The sequence below is a fragment of the Choloepus didactylus genome, chromosome 1 (genome assembly GCF_015220235.1).
Source record: "Choloepus didactylus isolate mChoDid1 chromosome 1, mChoDid1.pri, whole genome shotgun sequence".
Lineage (NCBI taxonomy): Eukaryota > Metazoa > Chordata > Mammalia > Pilosa > Megalonychidae > Choloepus > Choloepus didactylus.
In genome coordinates, this window is record NC_051307.1 from 73,584,528 (window position 1) to 73,606,837 (window position 22,310).

At 39.0% G+C, this 22,310-nt stretch overlaps 1 protein-coding gene across 1 annotated transcript in view; it reads right to left on the minus strand.

Moving 5' to 3' along the window:
• MYH15 (myosin heavy chain 15) overlaps positions 1–22,310 on the minus strand; it is a 132,528-nt gene that overhangs the window by 94,936 nt on the left and 15,282 nt on the right. Inside the window, 3 exon segments of the mRNA XM_037812077.1 lie at positions 12,267–12,306; positions 12,308–12,406; positions 13,763–13,868. Of these exon segments, the coding sequence (XP_037668005.1) occupies positions 12,267–12,306; positions 12,308–12,406; positions 13,763–13,868 (245 nt within the window).

Consider the following 22,310-nt stretch of genomic DNA (forward strand, 5'->3'; position numbering starts at 1 on the left):
AGCTTCAAAGAATTGAAATTTGGGCACGTCAAGTCAAGAGCAGAACTAAGAGAGCTCTGAGACAAAAGGCAATAATCCAGTGGCTGAGAAAATTCACTAAACAACACAACTTCCCAAGAAAAGGGGGGTGTCCGCTCACAGCCACCATCCTGGTGGACAGGAAACACTCCTGCCCATCGCCAGCCCCATAGCCCAGAGCTGCCCCAGACAACCCAGTGTGACGGAAGTGCTTCAAATAACAGGCACACACCACAAAACTGGGCGTGGACATTAGCCTTCCCTGCAACCTCAGCTGAATGTCCCAGAGCTGGGAAGGGGGAGCAGTGTGAATTAACAGAGCCCCATTCAGCCATCATTTGAGCAGACTGGGAGCCTCCCTACACAGCCCAGCAGCCCAGAACTGCCCTGGGGGGACGGCACTCACCTGTGACATAGCACAGTCATCCCTCAACAGAGGACCCGGGGTGCACAGCCTGGAAGAGGGGCCCACTTGCAAGTCTCAGGAGCCATACGCCAATACCAAAGACTTGTGGGTCAGTGGCAGAGACAAACTGTGGCAGGACTGAACTGAAGGATTAGACTATTGCAGTAGCTTTAAAACTCTAGGATCATCAGGGAGATTTGATTGTTAGGGCCACCCCCCCTCCCCGACTGCCCAGAAACACGCCCCACATACAGGGCAGGCAACACCAACTACACACGCAAGCTTGGGACACCAATTGGGCCCCACAAGACTCACTCCCCCACTCACCAAAAAGGCTAAGCAGGGGAGATCTGGCTTGTGGAGAACAGGTGGCTCGTGGACGCCACCTGCTGGTTAGTTAGAGAAAGTGTACTCCACGAAGCTGTAGATCTGATAAATTAGAGATAAGGACTTCAACTGGTCTACAAACCCTAAAAGAACCCTATCAAGGTCAGCAAATGCCACGAGGCCAAAAACAACAGAAAATTATAAAGCATATGAAAAAACCAGACGATATGGATAACCCAAGCCCAAGCACCCAAATCAAAAGACCAGAAGAGACACACCTAGAGCAGCTACTCAAAGAACTAAAGATGAACAATGAGACCCTAGTACGGGATATGAAGGAAATCAAGAAGACCCTAGAAGAGCATAAAGAAGACATTGCAAGACTAAATAAAAAAATGGATGATCTTATGGAAATTAAAGAAACTGTTGACCAAATTAAAAAGATTCTGGACACTCATAGTACAAGACTAGAGGAAGTTGAACAACGAATCAGTGACCTGGAAGATGACAGAATGGAAAATGAAAGCATAAAAGAAAGAATGGGGAAAAAAATTGAAAAACTCGAAATGGACCTCAGGGATATGATAGATAATATGAAACGTCCGAATATAAGACTCATTGGTGTCCCAGAAGGGGAAGAAAAGGGTAAAGGTCTAGGAAGAGTATTCAAAGAAATTGTTGGGGAAAACTTCCCAAATCTTCTAAACAACATAAATACACAAATCATAAATGCTCAGCGAACTCCAAATAGAATAAATCCAAATAAACCCACTCCGAGACATATACTGATCACACTGGCAAACATAGAAGAGAAGGAGCAAGTTCTGAAAGCAGCAAGAGAAAAGCAATTCACCACATACAAAGGAAACAGCATAAGACTAAGTAGTGACTACTCAGCAGCCACCATGGAGGCGAGAAGGCAGTGGCACGATATATTTAAAATTCTGAGTGAGAGGAATTTCCAGCCAAGAATACTTTATCCAGCAAAGCTCTCCTTCAAATTTGAGGGAGAGCTTAAATTTTTCACAGACAAAGAAATGCTGAGAGAATTTGCTAACAAGAGACCTGCCCTACTGGAGATACTAAAGGGAGCCCTACAGACAGAGAAACAAAGACAGGACAGAGAGACTTGGAGAAAGGTTCAGTACTAAAGAGATTCGGTATGGGTACAATAAAGGATATTAATAGAGAGAGGGAAAAATATGGCAAACATAATCCAAAGGATAAGATGGCCGATTCAAGAAATGCCTTCACGGTTTTAACGTTGAATGTAAATGGATTAAACTCCCCAATTAAAAGATATAGATTCGCAGAATGGATCAAAAAAAATGAACCATCAATATGTTGCATACAAGAGACTCATCTTAGACACAGGGACACAAAGAAACTGAAAGTGAAAGGATGGAAAAAAATATTTCATGCAAGCTACAGCCAAAAGAAAGCAGGTGTAGCAATATTAATCTCAGATAAAATAGACTTCAAATGCAGGGATGTTTTGAGAGACAAAGAAGGCCACTACATACTAATAAAAGGGGCAATTCAGCAAGAAGAAATAACAATCGTAAATGTCTATGCACCCAATCAAGGTGCCACAAAATACATGAGAGAAACATTGGCAAAACTAAAGGAAGCAATTGATGTTTCCACAATAATTGTGGGAGACTTCAACACATCACTCTCTCCTATAGATAGATCAACCAGACAGAAGACCAATAAGGAAATTGAAAACCTAAACAATCTGATAAATGAATTAGATTTAACAGACATCTACAGGACATTACATCCCAAATCAACAGGATACACATACTTTTCTAGTGCTCACGGAACTTTCTCCAGAATAGATCATATGCTGGGACATAAAACAAGCCTCAATAAATTTAAAAAGATTGAAATTATTCAAAGCACATTCTCTGACCACAATGGAATACAATTAGAAGTCAATAACCATCAGAGACTTAGAAAATTCACAAATACCTGGAGGTTAAACAACACACTCCTAAACAATCAGTGGGTTAAAGAAGAAATAGCAAGAGAAATTGCTAAATATATAGAGACGAATGAAAATGAGAACACAACATACCAAAACCTATGGGATGCAGCAAAAGCAGTGCTAAGGGGGAAATTTATAGCACTAAACGCATATATTAAAAAGGAAGAAAGAGCCAAAATCAAAGAACTAATGGATCAACTGAAGAAGCTAGAAAATGAACAGCAAACCAATCCTAAACCAAGTACAAGAAAAGAAATAACAAGGATTAAAGCAGAAATAAATGACATAGAGAACAAAAAAACAATAGAAAGGATAAATATCACCAAAAGTTGGTTCTTTGAGAAGATCAACAAGATTGACACGCCCCTAGCTAGACTGACAAAATCAAAAAGAGAGAAGACCCATATAAACAAAATAATGAATGAAAAAGGTGACATAACTGCAGATCCTGAAGAAATTAAAAAAATTATAAGAGGATATTATGAACAACTGTATGGCAACAAACTGGATAATGTAGAAGAAATGGACAATTTCCTGGAAACATATGAACAACCTAGACTGACCAGAGAAGAAATAGAAGACCTCAACCAACCCATCACAAGCAAAGAGATCCAATCAGTCATCAAAAATCTTCCCACAAATAAATGCCCAGGGCCAGATGGCTTCACAGGGGAATTCTACCAAACTTTCCAGAAAGAACTGACACCAATCTTACTCAAACTCTTTCAAAACATTGAAAAAAATGGAACACTACCTAACTCATTTTATGAAGCTAACATCAATCTAATACCAAAACCAGGCAAAGATGCTACAAAAAAGGAAAACTACCGGCCAATCTCCCTAATGAATATAGATGCAAAAATCCTCAACAAAATACTTGCAAATCGAATCCAAAGACACATTAAAAAAATCATACACCATGACCAAGTGGGGTTCATTCCAGGCATGCAAGGATGGTTCAACATAAGAAAAACAATCAATGTATTACAACACATTAAAAACTCGAAAGGGAAAAATCAATTGATCATCTCAATAGATGCTGAAAAAGCATTTGACAAAATCCAACATCCCTTTTTGATAAAAACACTTCAAAAGGTAGGAATTGAAGGAAACTTCCTCAACATGATAAAGAGCATATATGAAAAACCCACAGCCAGCACAGTACTCAATGGTGAGAGACTGAAAGCCTTCCCTCTAAGATCAGGAACAAGACAAGGATGCCCGCTGTCACCACTGTTATTCAACATTGTGCTGGAAGTGCTAGCCAGGGCAATCCGGCAAGACAAAGAAATAAAAGGCATCCAAATTGGAAAAGAAGAAGTAAAACTGTCATTGTTTGCAGATGATATGATCTTATATCTAGAAAACCCTGAGAAATCGACGATACACCTACTAGAGCTAATAAACAAATTTAGCAAAGTAGCGGGATACAAGATTAATGCACATAAGTCAGTAATGTTTCTATATGCTAGAAATGAACAAACTGAAGAGACACTCAAGAAAAAGATACCATTTTCAATAGCAACTAAAAAAATCAAGTACCTAGGAATAAACTTAACCAAAGATGTAAAAGACCTATACAAAGAAAACTACATAACTCTACTAAAAGAAATAGAAGGGGACCTTAAAAGATGGAAAAATATTCCATGTTCATGGATAGGAAGGCTAAATGTCATTAAGATGTCAATTCTACCCAACTCATCTACAGATTCAATGCAATCCCAATCAAAATTCCAACAACCTACTTTGCAGACTTGGAAAAGCTAGTTATCAAATTTATTTGGAAAGGGAAGATGCCTCGAATTGCTAAAGACACTCTAAAAAAGAAAAACGAAGTGGGAGGACTTACACTTCCTGACTTTGAAGCTTATTATAAAGCCACAGTTGCCAAAACAGCATGGTACTGGCACAAAGATAGACATATAGATCAATGGAATCGAATTGAGAATTCAGAGATAGACCCTCAGATCTATGGCCGACTGATCTTTGATAAGGCCCCCAAAGTCACCGAACTGAGCCATAATGGTCTTTTCAACAAATGGGGCTGGGAGAGTTGGATATCCATATCCAAAAGAATGAAAGAGGACCCCTACCTCACCCCCTACACAAAAATTAACTCAAAATGGACCAAAGATCTCAATATAAAAGAAAGTACCATTAAACTCCTAGAAGATAATGTAGGAAAACATCTTCAAGACCTTGTATTAGGAGGCCACTTCCTAGACTTTACACCCAAAGCACAAGCAACAAAAGAGAAAATAGATAAATGGGAACTCCTCAAGCTTAGAAGTTTCTGCACCTCAAAGGAATTTCTCAAAAAGGTAAAGAGGCAGCCAACTCAATGGGAAAAAATTTTTGGAAACCATGTATCTGACAAAAGACTGATATCTTGCATATACAAAGAAATCCTACAACTCAATGACAATAGTACAGACAGCCCAATTATAAAATGGGCAAAAGATATGAAAAGACAGTTCTCTGAAGAGGAAATACAAATGGCCAAGAAACACATGAAAAAATGTTCAGCTTCACTAGCTATTAGAGAGATGCAAATTAAGACCACAATGAGATACCATCTAACACCGGTTAGAATGGCTGCCATTAAACAAACAGGAAACTACAAATGCTGGAGGGGATGTGGAGAAATTGGAACTCTTATTCATTGTTGGTGGGACTGTATAATGGTTCAGCCACTCTGGAAGTCAGTCTGGCAGTTCCTTAGAAAACTAGAGATAGAGCTACCATTCGATCCAGCGATTGCACTTCTCGGGATATACCCGGAAGATCGGAAAGCAGTGACACGAACAGATATCTGCACGCCAATGTTCATAGCAGCATTATTCACAATTGCCAAGAGATGGAAACAACCCAAATGTCCTTCAACAGATGAGTGGATAAATAAAATGTGGTATATACACACGATGGAATACTACGCGGCAGTAAGAAGGAACGATCTGGTGAAACATATGACAACATGGATGAACCTTGAAGACATAATGCTGAGCGAAATAAGCCAGGCACAAAAAGAGAAATATTATATGCTACCACTAATGTGAACTTTGAAAAATGTAAAACAAATGGTTTATAATGTAGAATGTAGGGGAACTAGCAGTAGAGAGCAATTAAGGAAGGGGGAACAATAATCCAAGAAGAACAGATAAGCTATTTAACGTTCTGGGGATGCCCAGAAATGACTATGGTCTGTTAATTTCTGATGGATGTAGTAGGAACAAGTTCACTGAAATGTTGCTATAGTATGTAACTTTCTTGGGGTAAAGTAGGAACATGTTGGAAGTTAAGCAGTTATCTTAGGTTAGTTGTCTTTTTCTTACTCCCTTGCTATGGTCTCTTTGAAATGTTCTTGTATTGTATGTTTGTTTTCTTTTTAACTTTTTTTTTCATACAGTTGATTTGAAAAAAGAAGGGAAAGTTAAAAAAAAAAAAAAAGAAAAAAGACAAACAAGGAAAAAAAAAAAAAAAAGATGTAGTGCCCCCTTGAGGAGCCTGTGGAGAATGCAGGGGTATTCGCCTACCCCACCTCCATGGTTGCTAACATGACCACAGACATAGGGGACTGGTGGTTTGATGGGTTGAGCCCTCTACCATAAGTTTTACCCTTGGGAAGACGGTTGCTGCAAAGGAGAGGCTAGGCCTCCCTGTATTTGTGCCTAAGAGTCTCCTCCTGAATGCCTCTTTGTTGCTCAGATGTGGCCCTCTCTCTCTGGCTAAGCCAACTTGAAAGGTGAAATCACTGCCCTCCCCCCTACGTGGGATCAGACACCCAGGGAAGTGAATCTCCCTGGCAACGTGGAATATGACTCCCGGGGAGGAATGTAGACCCGGCATCGTGGGATGGAGAACATCTTCTTGACCAAAAGGGGGATGTGAAAGGAAATGAAATAAGCTTCAGTGGCAGAGAGATTCCAAAACGAGCCGAGAGATCACTCTGGTGGGCACTCTTACGCACACTTTAGACAACCTTTTTTAGGTTCTAAAGAATTGGGGTAGCTGGTGGTGGATACCTGAAACTATTAAACTACAACCCAGAACCCATGAATCTCGAAGACAGTTGTATAAAAATGTAGCTTATGAGGGGTGACAGTGGGATTGGGAATGCCATAAGGACCAAACTCCACTTTGTCTAGTTTATGGATCGATGTGTAGAAAAGTAGGGGAAGCAAACAAACAGACAAAGGTACCCAGTGTTCTTTTTTACTTCAATTGCTCTTTTTCACTCTAATTATTATTCTTGTTATTTTTGTGTGTGTGCTAATGAAGGTGTCAGGGATTGATTTAGGTGATGAATGTACAACTATGTAATGGTACTGTAAACAATCGAAAGTACAATTTGTTTTGTATGACTGCGTGGTATGTGAATATATCTCAATAAAATGATGATAAAAAAAAAAAAAAAAAAAAAAAAAAAATGAATCCTGAGATATGCTTCTGTATCTTATGTGCTCATTCTACAGAGTAATGTCTTACGATAGAAAGAAATGCAGTCTTTCCTTACTTGAATAAAACAAAAGGATACAATTTCCTGAGCAATAACCATAAACTGTGAATAAAATAAAAATAAAGCACAATTAGAGAGCTATATCTCATTTGTATTAGTGATATAAATTTTCTTTTTGTGGCCTTTAAAATTTTCACGGAAGCTTAAAAAGCTTGAGATGTTTGATTTTCCTATTAACTAAAATCAATATTTATTATACACACAATTCTGCAAGCTACACACCTACTTTATGTATTTGCAGTGATAATGGCCTATGTACTCAATTGCTGGGAATCCTTTTAAAACTCAAAGCCTGTTTAGGAAAACAAATGAAAAATCAAAAGTAAAGCAAATATGCCCATCCTATTTTGAGATATACCTTCTAAGCGTTTCATGTTAGGAGAAAAAAGCCTGATTATTTTAAGGCAAGAATCCAGTGGGTCATAATTATATACTTTTTGAACTGGAAAAGACTTTAGAGAGCATCTTATCCAATGTGGAGATATTTTAAAAAGAGGGAGAGCTGCAATGTTCCTGATCAATCTGAGCAAAGTTAAACAGTAACTGAAAATGTGGAAAAAAAAATTTCACAGTGTCTGTCCAGAGAAAAACAAAAAGACATGAGATTGGTTCCCTACACTTTGGGAGCATTCAAAATGACAGTACATCTAATAATAGTCTCAAAGAATTGTTCCAACCTAAAGAGCCTTCATACATCCTTTTTCCAGTGTTAAGGACAGTTCTTTGAGTCTATTATTATCCATGAACAAAGAAAACCCAAATTCTCTGTACAGTATCCCACCTTAAGCTCTAGTAGAAAAAGCATCCAATGTACAGAATTGTTTCTCACCCACTACAGAGCTAGTTGAGTATCTACAGAGGACTGGTATGCCCTGGATTTATCTCGCACATGTATATCATACATCACACGCTTTCTGCATTATCTTTTTGATAGAAAACAATAGTGATCACCACTATTCCAAAAAATGGATTACTCCATTTGCAGAACCAAGATGAAAATGACTTAGCTCTGAGAATAAATGTCTATCTGACATTCAAGAAATACTATTGCTAAGATAGTAATGTCTGTAAGCACAATTTCATCATGTGACCCTGATGTGTTCCCAAAAGCCCCAATGAAATTCCTACCAGCATGCACCATTCCCTCAGGACCTCGTCAATGAACCCACGCATTTTAATTAGGCTGTATCATCATACTTGGGAGAGGTAACATTTAACTAGAGCAGTGGTTCTCAAACTTTGGTGTGTATCAGAATAGCTTCAGGAGCTAATAAAGAATACAGAAGCTCACACCCTTGAAGTAGGTTAGGGCTTGGGCCTCTATTTTTAAAGTATTCCACAGATGATTCTGATACACGCACAAGTTTGAGAGCAGAGCTCTTAGTACTGGTCCTCAATCTTGACTGTGCATTGGAATCATCTACTGATACCAGAATCCCACTCCCAGAGAATTTTTTGCTTCTTTGGTATGAAGCAGTCATCGGAATTTAAAAGCTGATATGCAGCCAAGTTTGAGGACTACTGTCTAGAGAATGCTACTCAGGTTTGGTAATTACATTTTGAAGTCAAGAAGATGGGAAGATGAAAGCATGAATTTACCTAAAAACAGGTAAGTGGGGGAATCCAAATGATAGTCTTTTCCCACTCCACAAATCTATCCCAGTTCAATCCATTCGGTAAATAAATAGGTATAAAAGAAAGAAACAAATCCCAGTTTTGTCAATCTACAATCTGACTAATCTGAAAGGCTGCTTATGTTAATGATGTCAAATTAGCCTATTTTGTAGTATTATTATATGCTTTTTGTGCTGTTTACATTTTATTGATTTATTCAACAAAGTTTACAGTGCACTTGCTATGTGCAAGGTGTAGTGCAACAAACTGTACTAAGAATATAGACAAACAAGACAAAAATCCCAGGCATCAAGTTGCTTAGAGCCCAGGAGAGTAAATAAAACACAGGCAAAAACAGTAAGTCAGTCAAACAATTGCCTAAGACACATAGAAATCCAATTTTATGAAACTTTGAAACAAGGAGAGATCCGTTTGGGAATACAATGCAATATTACTTAGTTTTTAAAAGGAATGAAGTTCTGATATGTGCCATTGCATGGGTGAGCCTTGAAAACATCATGCATAGACAGTAGAAAGTTAGAAATATGGGGCTGAAATTTAAAAAGAGGTAAAGCTAGAGTTCCCCCTTATGTTTGGGTGCCCTTCCCCTTTCTACCCGCTTTTCCCTTTGTCCATCTCTTTCAATTCCTGCATAAATGATTAATTTAGAAAACAATTACCAAGACTTAGCACATTAAGAACTCTTAGATGTCAATAAGAAGAATCCAGCACATGAATTTTAAAAATGGGCTAAGGATAGAAACAAATAATTAGAAAACATACCAAAAATTCATTTTATCAGTATTTAACGTAATTAAACATAAAAGAAAATCTGGATAATTGGCAATAGAAAATTGATAATTACCACTATTGGTGAGGTTATTGAGAAAGTCACTCTCATACACTGCTGATGAGAATATAATTGGTCAAATAGGACAATTTGTGAAAGAAATTTGCTTCTGGGAATCTATTCAAAGAAAATACATATATCTTTGCCACAAGGACATTCACCAAAGCTTTGTTTCTAGTAGAAGAATCTGGAGATAAATTAAACATTCAATAATGGGAGATATTTAATTAATTTTGTTACATTCATGCAATGGAATGTTATGTGGCCATCTAAAAGGATATTGCAGAAAAGATGAAAGATGCTTACATATAATTAAATGAAACGTTCCAAGATAAACCACATGAAAATATTATCACATATTTTTCACCTGTGTATATTTAACAATAACAAGATGTGAAAGATTTGCACTATGGTATTAACAGTGATTGTGCCTGGATAAGTAGGAATCATTTAACAAATAATAATTTACTACTGTGTACCAGGCACTCTTTTAGAACCTGGAAATAAAGCAATGAACATACCAATTTAGGTCTCTGCTCTTACGGAGCTTACATTCTGATGAGGGGGATTAGTGGTGTTAGGGACAGTCAAAAAAAAATAGCTGTATGAATGGTATGAAGAAAAATATTCAGGTTAAGGGGCTGGAGAGTGGCAGGAGGAGGGTGTGGGTGGTTAGGAAAGGCTTTTCTGATAAGATCACTTTCGAGAAGTCACCTTAATAAAGTGAGGAATTAAGCTATGGGGATACCTAAAATAAGTGTGTTCTGGACAGAAGGAAAAGTTAGTGCAAAACCCTGCACTAGAATCACTGCACACTCCAAGAAGAGCCCAGGCCAGTGTGTCTGAGGGGAGAAGGGTAGGAGATGAGATCAGAGAGGTCAGTGTCATGCAGGACAAGGAGGCCATGCTGAGGACTTTGGGTTTTATTTTTAGTAAGATGGGAGCCATTGAGGAGTTTAGATCAGACAAGGGACAGGGACTCAATTACACTGTGAAAGGATCAGTCCTGGCTGCTTTGTGCAGAACTATCTGTAATGGGCAAGGGTGGAGACAGGGAGACCAGTTAGGAGGCCCCTGAAATAATCCAGACAAGAAATGATGGTGGCTCGGACAGAATGGTGGCAGTGGACATGGTGAGAAGTTGTGAGACTTTGGATACTTTTCAAAGTGGAGACAGGAGGAAAGAGAGGGCTTTAGGGTCTTAGCTGGGGCAACTTGAAGAATCCCACTGGCATTTTTTATGAAGACAGAAATGAAGAGTTGGTGGCAGAGTCCAGGAGGGATGAAGATTGTTTCATACATGTCTAGTTTGAGATGCTCACCTAAGAAATGAATGTAGAGAGAGAGAAGAGAAAAGCTTCAAGGATTGAGCCTTATAGCACTGCAGGAGTTAGAAGTAGAGAAGAGGACAAGACTCCAGCAAAGAATTTGAGAAGGAGCCACCAGGGACGTTGGATGAGGTTATGTGCCTCATTTGCTAATCTGTGTTTTCTGGTTTCTTAATAAGTATGCTTTCATATTGTATTGTGCTGTGTTGTGTTGTATTGTACTGTATATGTATTAATAAATATTGATTTGTATTTAAGAAGACGGTTACATCATCTTTGCCCCACGATCCCTGACTTCATTTGCACTGAAGCTTGGTGTCCTCTGCTCTGGGGGGACTTCCTGACCACCGTTTCTAAAACAACCCCCCAGAACCTATCACTCTTTGTTCTTTTACTCTGCTGCATTTGCTTTTCATTACAACTTGATGTTATATGTGAGTTTGTCTGTTTCTGTATTTATTGTCTATCTCCCACACTAGACTGCCAAGACAGGGACTATATCTTCCTAACAGACCAAGAATAGTCCCTGGCACAGACTGGGCTAAAAAATTATTTGGTGAATGATTTGAAGGAATGAGAGAATTCTAAGAAAGCATTTTCTGTTTTTTGTTTCAGTTGTCAGGAATTTTAATATCAAATTTAATAATTATAATAACTGTGCTTCCTTCTTTCCACAATTGTGGCTTTCCATTTTCATTATCATTCTATACAGTTTGTTCATTATAAGATGCTGTAAATCTTTTTGGTAAATAGGCAAGACTATCGGTTTTTTTAACAAGTGAATGAAAAACAAATGGAAATGAAGCCTTCGTGGTCTTAGCTGGGTGGAGTTAGTCATTCTGTCTTTGGAATTCCACGGATATTTGTTCACTAATAAATTTTATGATAATTTCCTCCTTTCTCTGTTTTTCTTGAAAATCTATATGCTAAAGGAAGGTTTTGTCTTACTCAATCCTGTATCACCCAAGGTTAGCAAATTTGCAGGTATCATCAATAATTAATCAAGGAGCATTTCTTATTCTGAGATATGAGGATTCTACAACACAATGGTAGTTGAGAGGATAATTTTGAGGAATGGCAATTAAGGGAGATGATACTGATTAATTTCACTATTTTCCAAAACCAAGAAATGAGGTTGACTGCAAGGAAAAGGGGACTGGGCCTGGGATCAGGGATTTGAAGAGAGGTATATGCCATGTCTTCAAAGTAATTCTTACTTTCTGTGCCATCTGCTTCCACTAGCTCCTCTCTGGGCTTTCTGTTTAAATTTCATGTTTCCAAAGTGCATGACGGCTCCAGTGAGTTTATAGGATCCATACTTCTTATCAGGAAGAAAGCCCAAGATGTCCAGGGCTTGCTGTAAAAGGAGAAACAGATGGTCGTGTCTTCATTTGCCTAATGGCTTCAGTAAGCGCCTCACCCCCGCTGCGTGTCACACTTCCCCAAGACTCTGGCTGTGGGCTGTCGGAGGGCTGTGTGGAGATGAGACAGATCTCCACAGACCCAAGGTGTGACAGCTCTGTTCAAAGCAATGCAAATCGGTCCTGTTGGCACTTGGTGACCCGCAGTCTACTCATCCTTTTAAAGAGAATTAGAAAGACAGAAGACTTGGCTTGTTTAATTTCAGTAGCTTTAGAACTTTCCTTTGATGCCCTGCTACTCTCCTCACTCTTCCAGCAAGAATATATAACTGGCTATATGAAGTAAATTATTTTGCCTTTCATGGTTACAGCAGAAAGTAGCACCATATCTGATGGATTGCTTATTTCTGTGATACCATATGTTCTCCTGACTTTATTCTCCTCCAGAGCAGGCATATTTCAGAGGCAGGAAAAAAGGAGGTGTTTGTGAAAAGCCATGCCCCAAAGAATTGCATCTTAAGATGCCACTGCACATGGTAAGAAGTACATTATCATTAACTATAGGAGGGGCAAAATTGGTACAATATTTCCAGTTGTTAATTTAGAATATGTACCAAAAAGCTATAAAAATTTCATAATCTTACCTAGTATTTTCACTAAGAATCTAGCATAAGTTGAATCTAATGCACAGAAAAAACCTTTTACCTACAAAGTAGTAGAAAACAAACAAACTTTGAGTCTAACAAGGGGAGAATGGCTAAATAAACTACAGGATAAATGCCTGACAAATTATTAAGTATCCATTTAAATGTTTATGAGAAGTTTGTAACACACTGAAAATACTTATAAGATTAAATGAAAAAGCAAACTATATGCAGAGTAGCTTTGCAGAATGATTACAATCTTTTGTTAAAAAAACAGACACCTGGGGTGATGAATGTACAACTATATGATGGTACTGTGAACAGCTGATTGTACACCATGGATGATTGTATGGTATGTCTATATGTATCGATAAAACGGAATTTAAAAAAAAAGAACAAACACCAAACAGCCATACAACAGCAACCCCAAATAAAAACTATAAGTATACATACCTAATAAAAGTGGGGATTGCTATTGAGTTGAAATATTCTTCTATTTTCCATATGTTCCAAAATTACTATACTGACAATATGCACTTTGAAAATAAGTAAGTAAACTTGGAAAGAAGCAGTTGTCCACACCCTCCATCCTCAGGGGAACTTGGAAGGCTCTTCTCCAGATCCCTCAAGAAGAACAGAGGTTTTGAGACACTTTCTTTCATCTCGTTGTCATTCCCTGACTCTGCTTTGATAACTAATGAGCCTTACATCCGTGGCCAGCAATTCTTCAGCATCATCCAAACTCTCCAGAGCATCTACTTCCTGAAAGCAAAAGTGAAAGTCAGAGGGATTTGCAGGCACCAGGAGCAAATCTGCAGAAGGAAAACCATCAGTTAAACAGCTTAAAGAAATCCACAGGGCTTTAGAAAATAATTGACCAATATTCACAGTTTATTCTTACGGCTTATAGCATACTTGTAAACAAGCCAAAGGCAAATCCATATTCTAGACCCAAACCTCTGCAATCAATTTTTGCCCTCTATTAACTTGTCAGTCATGTGTTAATGCCTCCCAAGAGAAGACAGGGCAGGCCAAATCGCAAAGCAGACGCAATCGCAGCAGCTTCAATTGGTGTGAAACAAACAGATAATGTGAGTTGGCAAAACTTTGAAACAAGAATTTGGCCTACACACATGTCTGAGGGCTGGGGGACAAAAAACATTTTACAAAATGAGAGGTGTAACAGGCACGAGCTTCACTAGGAAGCAGCCAGACCCTGGGGTCAGCTCACAGGGAACATTAGCACACGTCCTCACTATTAGGAGGCTGAGTCCATCTTTCAAGGGATCCATAAATCAGTTACTGTGTTCAACATTGCACTGCTGATATGTCTCAGACTCTTGACATGATTCACTTAGTCAGGAAACATAAAGCAGACCCAAGCCAAGGCAGTTGTCAGTAGCACATCACCAACTGATGGCAGAATCGCATTAACCTCTTACTACCTAACACTTGCTCCCACTGAAATTGGTTGAAGTGATCTTATTTTCCTGTTTATCTCTCCATGAAGTGAAGATCTGTTGTTCTGAACCCCCATATCTCAGAGACAAAGAAATTGGACCACACAAATGTTCATAGCAACTGTATTTGGAAACAGCTCACATGTCCATCAATGGTTAAATGGATTAATATAATCTATACATGGATTATGACTCAGAAAACAAAGGAATGAGCTATTATTAGATGCTACAACTTGGATGGATCTCAAAATAAGTATGGAGAGTGAAATAAGGCAGACAAAAAGAGTACAAACTGTATAATTCTATTTACATAAAAGTTTAGAAAATGCAAATTAATCTGTAGTAACAGATAGCCTATTAGATTAGCCTATTAGTAACAGGTTGCCTGGGGATTGGAGGGGGGAGGGAATTTTAGCTTAAGGGAGTGAGGGGAGGCAGTAGGGAGGGATAATAAAAGGTTACAAGAAAACTTTCAGATGGTTATGACTCCTTATCGTAATTGTGTTGATGATTTCACAGGTATATACATATGTCAACACTTACCAAATATATGCAGTTTATTTTATATCAATAATACTTCAAGAAATCTGTTTTATAAAAGTTAATTTTTAAAAATGGGCTGGCCCAAAGGAAATCATGCTGCAGTGAGGTATAATGTATATACTATAAAAATAAAGAAATATGATCCACACAAATTTTTTTAAGTATTTATTTGGATGGTGATTCCAAAGTCCCTTAATTATTGATCCTCCTCGGGAATCTCCTTATGTTCTTTCTCATGCCTTACTTCCCCATTTTATACCAACAAATATTTGTTGAAGTTCAATAATGTGCCAGGCACTATTGTAGGTGTCAAGGATACATCAGTGAAAAAGAAAAAAAATCCTGCCCTCCTGAAGCTTATATTCAAGCAGGAGGAGACAGAAGTAAACAAAATCAGTAAAATATACAAAAATATATGACAGTAAGATGGTGATAGGCACCATGGAGAAAAAGAAAACAGGACATGGGAATAAAAAGCATTGGAGATGGAGTGTTGCAGTTTTAAATTTTCAGTAGGGTGACCAGGGAAGGCTTCAACAAAGTGACATTTGAGTTAAGACCTGAAAGACTTGAGGGAGAGAACCATGGAGATAAGTAAGGGAGAAGTGTTCCAGAAAAAGAAAAGAGGCAGTGCAAAGGTCCTGAGGTGGGGCTTGCCTGGCATTTTGAGTGGTTAAGGTGAGTCAAGGAGGAGGTAAGCCAGGGAGAGAGTGAGTAATAGGTCATGAAGTCAGAGAGACAACAGGAAGCCAGATCAAAGCACTTTGCAGGCCAGGCAGGCATGGTAAGGACGTGGGGATTTGCTCACTACGTGAGAAAGGAAACCACTGAACCGTTATGAGAGGAGGAGTGACATCATCTGACTTTTCACCATGGATGCTGTGTTGAAAATACAGAGACAAAGACCAAAGCAGGAATACCAGACAGAAATCAGTCAAGTAGTCCAGGAGGGAGAAGATGGTGCATTTGACCAGGATAATAACCATAGAGATGTTAAGAAGTGGTTATATCCCGGATTTTAAAAGTAGAGTCAACAGTATTTGCTGATGGATCAAATGAAAAAGAGGTGAGAAAAAGAGAAGACCAAGGATAACTCCAAGGGTTTGAGCCTGGGCAACTGAAAGGATGGAGTTCCCTTCAACTGATGTGGGAAATAATGTGACAGGAGCAGATCTGGGAGAGTGGAGTTCAAGAACTAGATTTTAGGTGCATTAATTTTGAGACGCCTGTTAAACATCCCAGTGAAGATACAAAAGAGACAGTTAACTTTGAGTCTGGAATACTGAAGAGAAGTCTAGACTCCTGATAAACCTTTGGAAGTCATCAGATATAAATGATTCTTATAACCATCCATCTAGACGAAATCACTTCAGGACTGATCAAGGTCTGAGTCCAGAGCACTCTCAAGTCATGGGCTCAGTGAGAGGGGAGGGAAACCACAGAGAAGGACACAGAGGTTTAGAAGGGAAAAAAGGAAGTGGAAATAGAAGCCAAGGGGAGAAACTTTCAAGGAGGAGGGAGTAATCAGCAGTGGCAGATACAGTTATGATGCTAAAGGTCAATATCTTCTCTACATTCCTCTATGAGGTTCAGTCATGGCTTTACTGATGACTCCCAAATCTACAGTTCCTTTCTGAGCTCCAGATCTAAATCTCCAACATCCCATCAGCCATTTCCATGTGGATGGCCCATAAGTGGCTCAAACCCAGCACTATCAAAATCAAGCCATGATGTTTGCCACGTCTGCCCTGAACCTATTGCTCTTTGTGGTTCCGTATGTTAGTGACTGTCACCATCCCCACCCAGACAAGGTAAAGGTGTAATGATAGCCTTTCATTCACCTCCCTAACATCTCAAATGCAGACGTCATCTCCAAGTCTTTCAAGTAAAAACACTGAAACTTTTTATCTGACCTTGGCCTATGCCAGAGGAAGTAAGGATACAACAATAATGTATGTTCCTTTCCCTAGGGAGCCTACAGGAATCACACACCTGAACAGTGCAGGAAATGCTGCTGTGTGTTTTTAAGTTGAGTGAATGTTTTGATTGGCTGATTCATTTAAAAAAAATCTACCTATCAAGATTGCTTTCCTAGGAATTACCTTTTTTTTTTTTAATTTTTTTTTAAAATTAATCCAGTTTTATTGAAATATATTCACATACCATACAGTTATCCATGGTGTACAATCCAGTGTTCAGAGTACCACCATATAGTTATGCATTCATCACCCCAATCTATTTCTGAACATTTTCCTTACATCAGAAAGAATCAGAATGAGAATAAAAAATAGAAGTGAAAAAGAACACCCAAATCATTCCCCTCCATCCCACCCTATTTTTCATTTAGTTTTTGTCCCCATTTTTCTACTTATCCATCCATACACTAGATGAAGGGAGTATGATCCACAAGGTTTTCACAATCACACTGTCACCCCTTGTAATCTATATTATTATACAGTTGTCTACAGGAGTCCAGACTACTGGGTTGGAGTTTGATAGTTTCGTGAATTTATTTCTAGCTATTCCAATACATTAAAACCTAAGAGGTGTTATCTATATAGTGCAAAGAATGTCTACCAGAGTGACCTCTTGACTCCATTTGAAATCTCTCAGCCACTGAAACTTTATTTCGTTTCATCTCGCATCCTCCTTTGGTCAAGAAGACATTCTCAATCCCATGATACTGGGTCCAGACTCATCCCTGGAGTCATATCCTGCGTTGCCAGGGAGATTTACACCCCTGGGAGTCGGGTCCCACATAGGGGGGAGGGCAGTGAGCTCACCTGTCGAGGTGGCTTGGTTAGAGAGAGAGAGAGGGCCACATCTGAGCAACAAAGAGGTACTCAGGGGGAGACTCCTAGGCACAATTATATGCAAGTTTAGCCTCTCCTTTGCAGTAATGAGCTTTATAAGGGAAAGTCCCATGATTGAGGGCTCAGCACATCAAATCATCAGTCCTAATATTTGTGACAACATCAGTATCAGTCCAGGTGAGGAAGTCCAACACTTCCGCACTCCTGGGAATTACCTTTTAAAGAATTCTGAATCATGACTCTTCATATACTTTTTATTTTACTATCATGTTTATTATGTCATTTTTGATCCTGGTAATGATTCTCAAAGGTGAGGTATTTGACATTATTTTCTTTAGTTTGAATACAGGAAAACAGTGACCTAGGAAGTCTCACTACTTGCCAAGGATCAAATTAATGATAAATTGAATTTAGAATATTGCCTCCAGTGTTTCCAACTATCCAAACCTGTATCTATAACTATCACGAGTTTCCATTTCCTACTTTGTCATGGACAGAGGGAGGATCTTACTGCAATCCAAGCATGCTCAACAATTGGAGCAAGCACCAAGAGACACAGAGCAGGGCTGAAGAGCACCGTGTGCCCAGAGGTATAGAGGACCAGGGGAAGGAAAGAGTCTAGATTCAGGAGAGGGTTGGTAGTAAGGCAAAATGGCAGACCCAAGCACTACATATACACTTCTCCCTCAGCATGCCTCTGCTTTCAGATGCTTCATTTCTAGTAAGCAGTAACCACACCGAATGGGCTTTCTCTGGCCTCCTTACAACCAGAAGTACGGCTGCTGCCTGGCCTAACCATTCCCTGGAGCAGATGCACTCAATATGAAGCGGTGGTTCTTAAGAATGTAGAGGCCAAGGAAAGTTTCCTTTACTCAGCCTAAATTCATGAGTGTTGGAGGAACTCTGAGAGGCCTTTTGCTCAAAAAAATCATCCCCACTGGGTCTTATAAAAATTTATTCTCAAGGAACAATGAATTTTAATTAGGTTGAGGCTTGAGGTTATCTCAGAGGAATATCAAGGAAGCAGGGATTAGTTTAATTAATTCCATTTCTACCAAGAGAAAAGGCCCTAAGAGAATGGAATACAAGGTGAAAATATTTTTATGGTGCACTATTAGGGTCAGAGAAGCTTTCCAGGCCAGCAAGTGCCCACATAGAAGATTCTGAACAGGCTATGGGCAAGTAGAAAACAGGAGGAGCTTGTCAGGGAAGGGCCAGGATAAGCAGCATAGAGAGGTGAGATAAGAGGATGCTGAAGGACAAAGCCAATTACTTTACAGTTCCAAAAGTAAAGGTCCCAGCCTTTGTGCATGTTCATTTCTAGAGCATACCTTCCAGTGGGAGATGCAAAGAACCCATTAAGAATGAGCATTTACCTCACCTAATGGTTCTTTGTCAGCCAAGGGGACCAAATAACTCAGTGGGATTTGGTGCAGAAAGAAAGATCCATCAAGCTGGTGTCATCGACTAACCACATCCACAAAGCACATCATTAATCCACTATGATCAAGTTGTGGGGATTCTGGTGAAGGGTTCTGAATATCTCCCTCTTCATCCCTCCCCAAATCTGTAATACTTATTCTATTGAACAATTACACCAGTTTTAACACCTTCCTTGTTTTATGTTTAAAAAAAAAATAAATTTAAGAAAACCATTTTAAAATTATGCACAATTGCAGCCTGGAAAACTTAAAGTGGCAACTTACAGTATCAATTTTAGGAGCTTTATTTGGTGCATTTAAACGCAACTGGTAATTGCAAAATCCACTTCACCTGTGTAAGTGAAAAATATAGACTGTTATCTTGTTGGCCCTATGAAATTCTGCACTCAATATTTAGTGTATACTCTACCTTAATTACTTCTGGCAAGATGTTCTGCCTTAGCATTCAGTTGCATTCTTTTCTTTCCTGTTCATTGTGCTTTAATTCTGAAGACGGTATGAGGGTAGAATACATTACCTTTTAAAATTAAAAAAAATTAAACAATTTGTATAGGCAAACCATTTCCTTAAGTTGATGGCCAAATGTTAAAATGTTATTTTTCATGTCATTTATAATCTTGTCACAGACCACTTAACGAAGTTCAGTTAGGTTTCAGTGAAAATTATCTTCCAGAGTAGTTTGTTTGGTGCAGAATTTCATGCAAATGAGGTGTGCCAGCAGTGTGATAATTTAAATGTATTTAAATGAACATAAAGGACAAATGCACAAACTTGCTGCTGCTTAAATCACTGCAGCTTCTAGGACCCAGTTTCTTTTACTGATTTAAAAACAAAACAAAAAAAAAATTTTTTTTAATTGTGCCTGAAATGAATCTTGTTTTTTTTATGAGTAGCTGCCTGGTTCCTGCGTTCTGTAAAATACAGGCAGTTGAGCCTTGGTGTAGCTTCTGTTTGACTTTATATCACAGGAATGGATTAATTTGATTTCTTGGCCCTCACCTTGAATTGGCCTCACTCAGGGCCCCTTGCCCCTGGACTGAAGGCTTTGTCTTTAAGATGAGAAGGGTCAGCTCAGGGGGTGTGGGGGAGGGCACTTTATCTTCCCCATTGTCCTTTGAGGTTCTGATCTCTGGGTAAAGAGGCCATTTATCTTTGTAACATAAAACATTTTTTCTTACTCCAGTTTTCTGTTAATGGCATAAGAATGGAAGCGAATCAAGTTTTACTGACTTCTGAAAAAAAAAAAGAATGAGCATTTAATCATTCAAAGCTTTGTTTTATTTGTCATCCTAACACTAAATTTTGCTTACTGCAGAACTGAATATTGTCCAAGACTCAATTGTGCTCAGTATGAAAAGGGGTGATGTTGATAATGGGCCAAAAAAGTTTGGAATTACAAATAAAGTTCTATAGCTAGTGCCCCTTATACTGCATCACCCATCAGTTACCTGCTCCTCCGAGGTGCCACGTACAGCTGAAGAGGTGGTGCACTGCCCAACTCCAGGGAAATGATTCACATAGCCCACAGTTTGAATAGCATCCTCTGCAGTTAGCACTGCACGGTGTGCACAACCATAGAAGTATACCCTGTGTCTCCTAACAACCACTGGGGAGAAAGGGAGTAAAGATATGAGACTAAAGAGACACCTAATGAGTAAAAGGGATACAACTGGATATGCTCCAGAGTAGGAGATCCAGATGCTGAGAGTTTCTTCCCCAGAGGCCCTCAGTTCTCCAGTAGACCCAGGTGCATCTCTTGGCAACAACCACTATGAATTTTTGTCACATATTTTATGGAGTGAGTTCTCAGGTCAGTAGGCAAGGCATCAAAGAATCCAAGAGACAAGGAAGGATATGTTCCCTGACATTTCCTCCTGGAGTTTATACACCAGTTGAATAGGAAGAAGAGATACAATAAATAAACAGAAATATAAGAAAAGCGAAAGAAGAGAAAAAGAACGCTATACACAGGACCAAGCTGTACAGATGACATTAAGTGCTATAGAATTTTGAGCCATATCTGGGGGCACAGAGATGTGAGTCTTAGCTATGCCTGAATACAGGTCAGACATAACTGAGCAGAAAGGGGAGAAGGGGAGTTTCAGGTCATGTAGAGACCATATGAGGCTGGCTCTGGGATAATATATCACCCCATTTTCTCATTTCCTCCCAGCTGATTTTCCAATTTTTAGTCTTTTGTAGTATGTACAATATGATCATATTTTAAGAAATTTGGTCATAATTCTCATATTACTAAGATGCACCTTCATATATCAATCCTCTGGTCACTCTGAAGCTCTTCTTTGGTGAACATGGATGAAAGGAGTTCCAGATCATCTTAAAATGCTCCCAAAGAATTACAATGGGTCCCCAAATCGAGCAGATTGCCAATACCCAAGTTGGACCACCAGATGTCAGGCTTTGCACAGTGATCTGTCCCAGCAGCCCCCATGGACTCAAAAGATAAATGAATTCACGATAAATTTGAACTTTCCATAGGAGCCCAAAGCCTTTAGATGGCTCTATTAGTATATAGAGATGCCCCCCACCCCCTAAAAAAAACCTTGAGGTCACAGCTGGTACCCATGTTAGACACTCTGTGTCAAATGGCCTGCTCAGCTTAGAAGTTCATGTCAACAACACAAAACAAAACAAAACAACAAAAAAACAAAACAAAACAAAACAAACAAAAAAAAACACCATTTCTAGCAAAGATACAGAAAAAGTAAGGAGGAGAAGACTGTGTATATCACCAACTACACCCCTGGTGAAAACATCTGCCCAGTTTGTAGATGCTTTCATCATCTAATAAGGTCACTTCAGAGTTGGAGACTATGTAGCCAACACCCTGCCAGATTTACACTATGCTTAATCTTAGTGTGATGTACTGGGGAAAATATTCCCCATTTCCTAACCTGGATCTGGGATCCCATCCCACATCACTTCCTATAGAGTGCTGCTGTCCTCAATAGCTTACCACCCAATCATGTGAGATTGT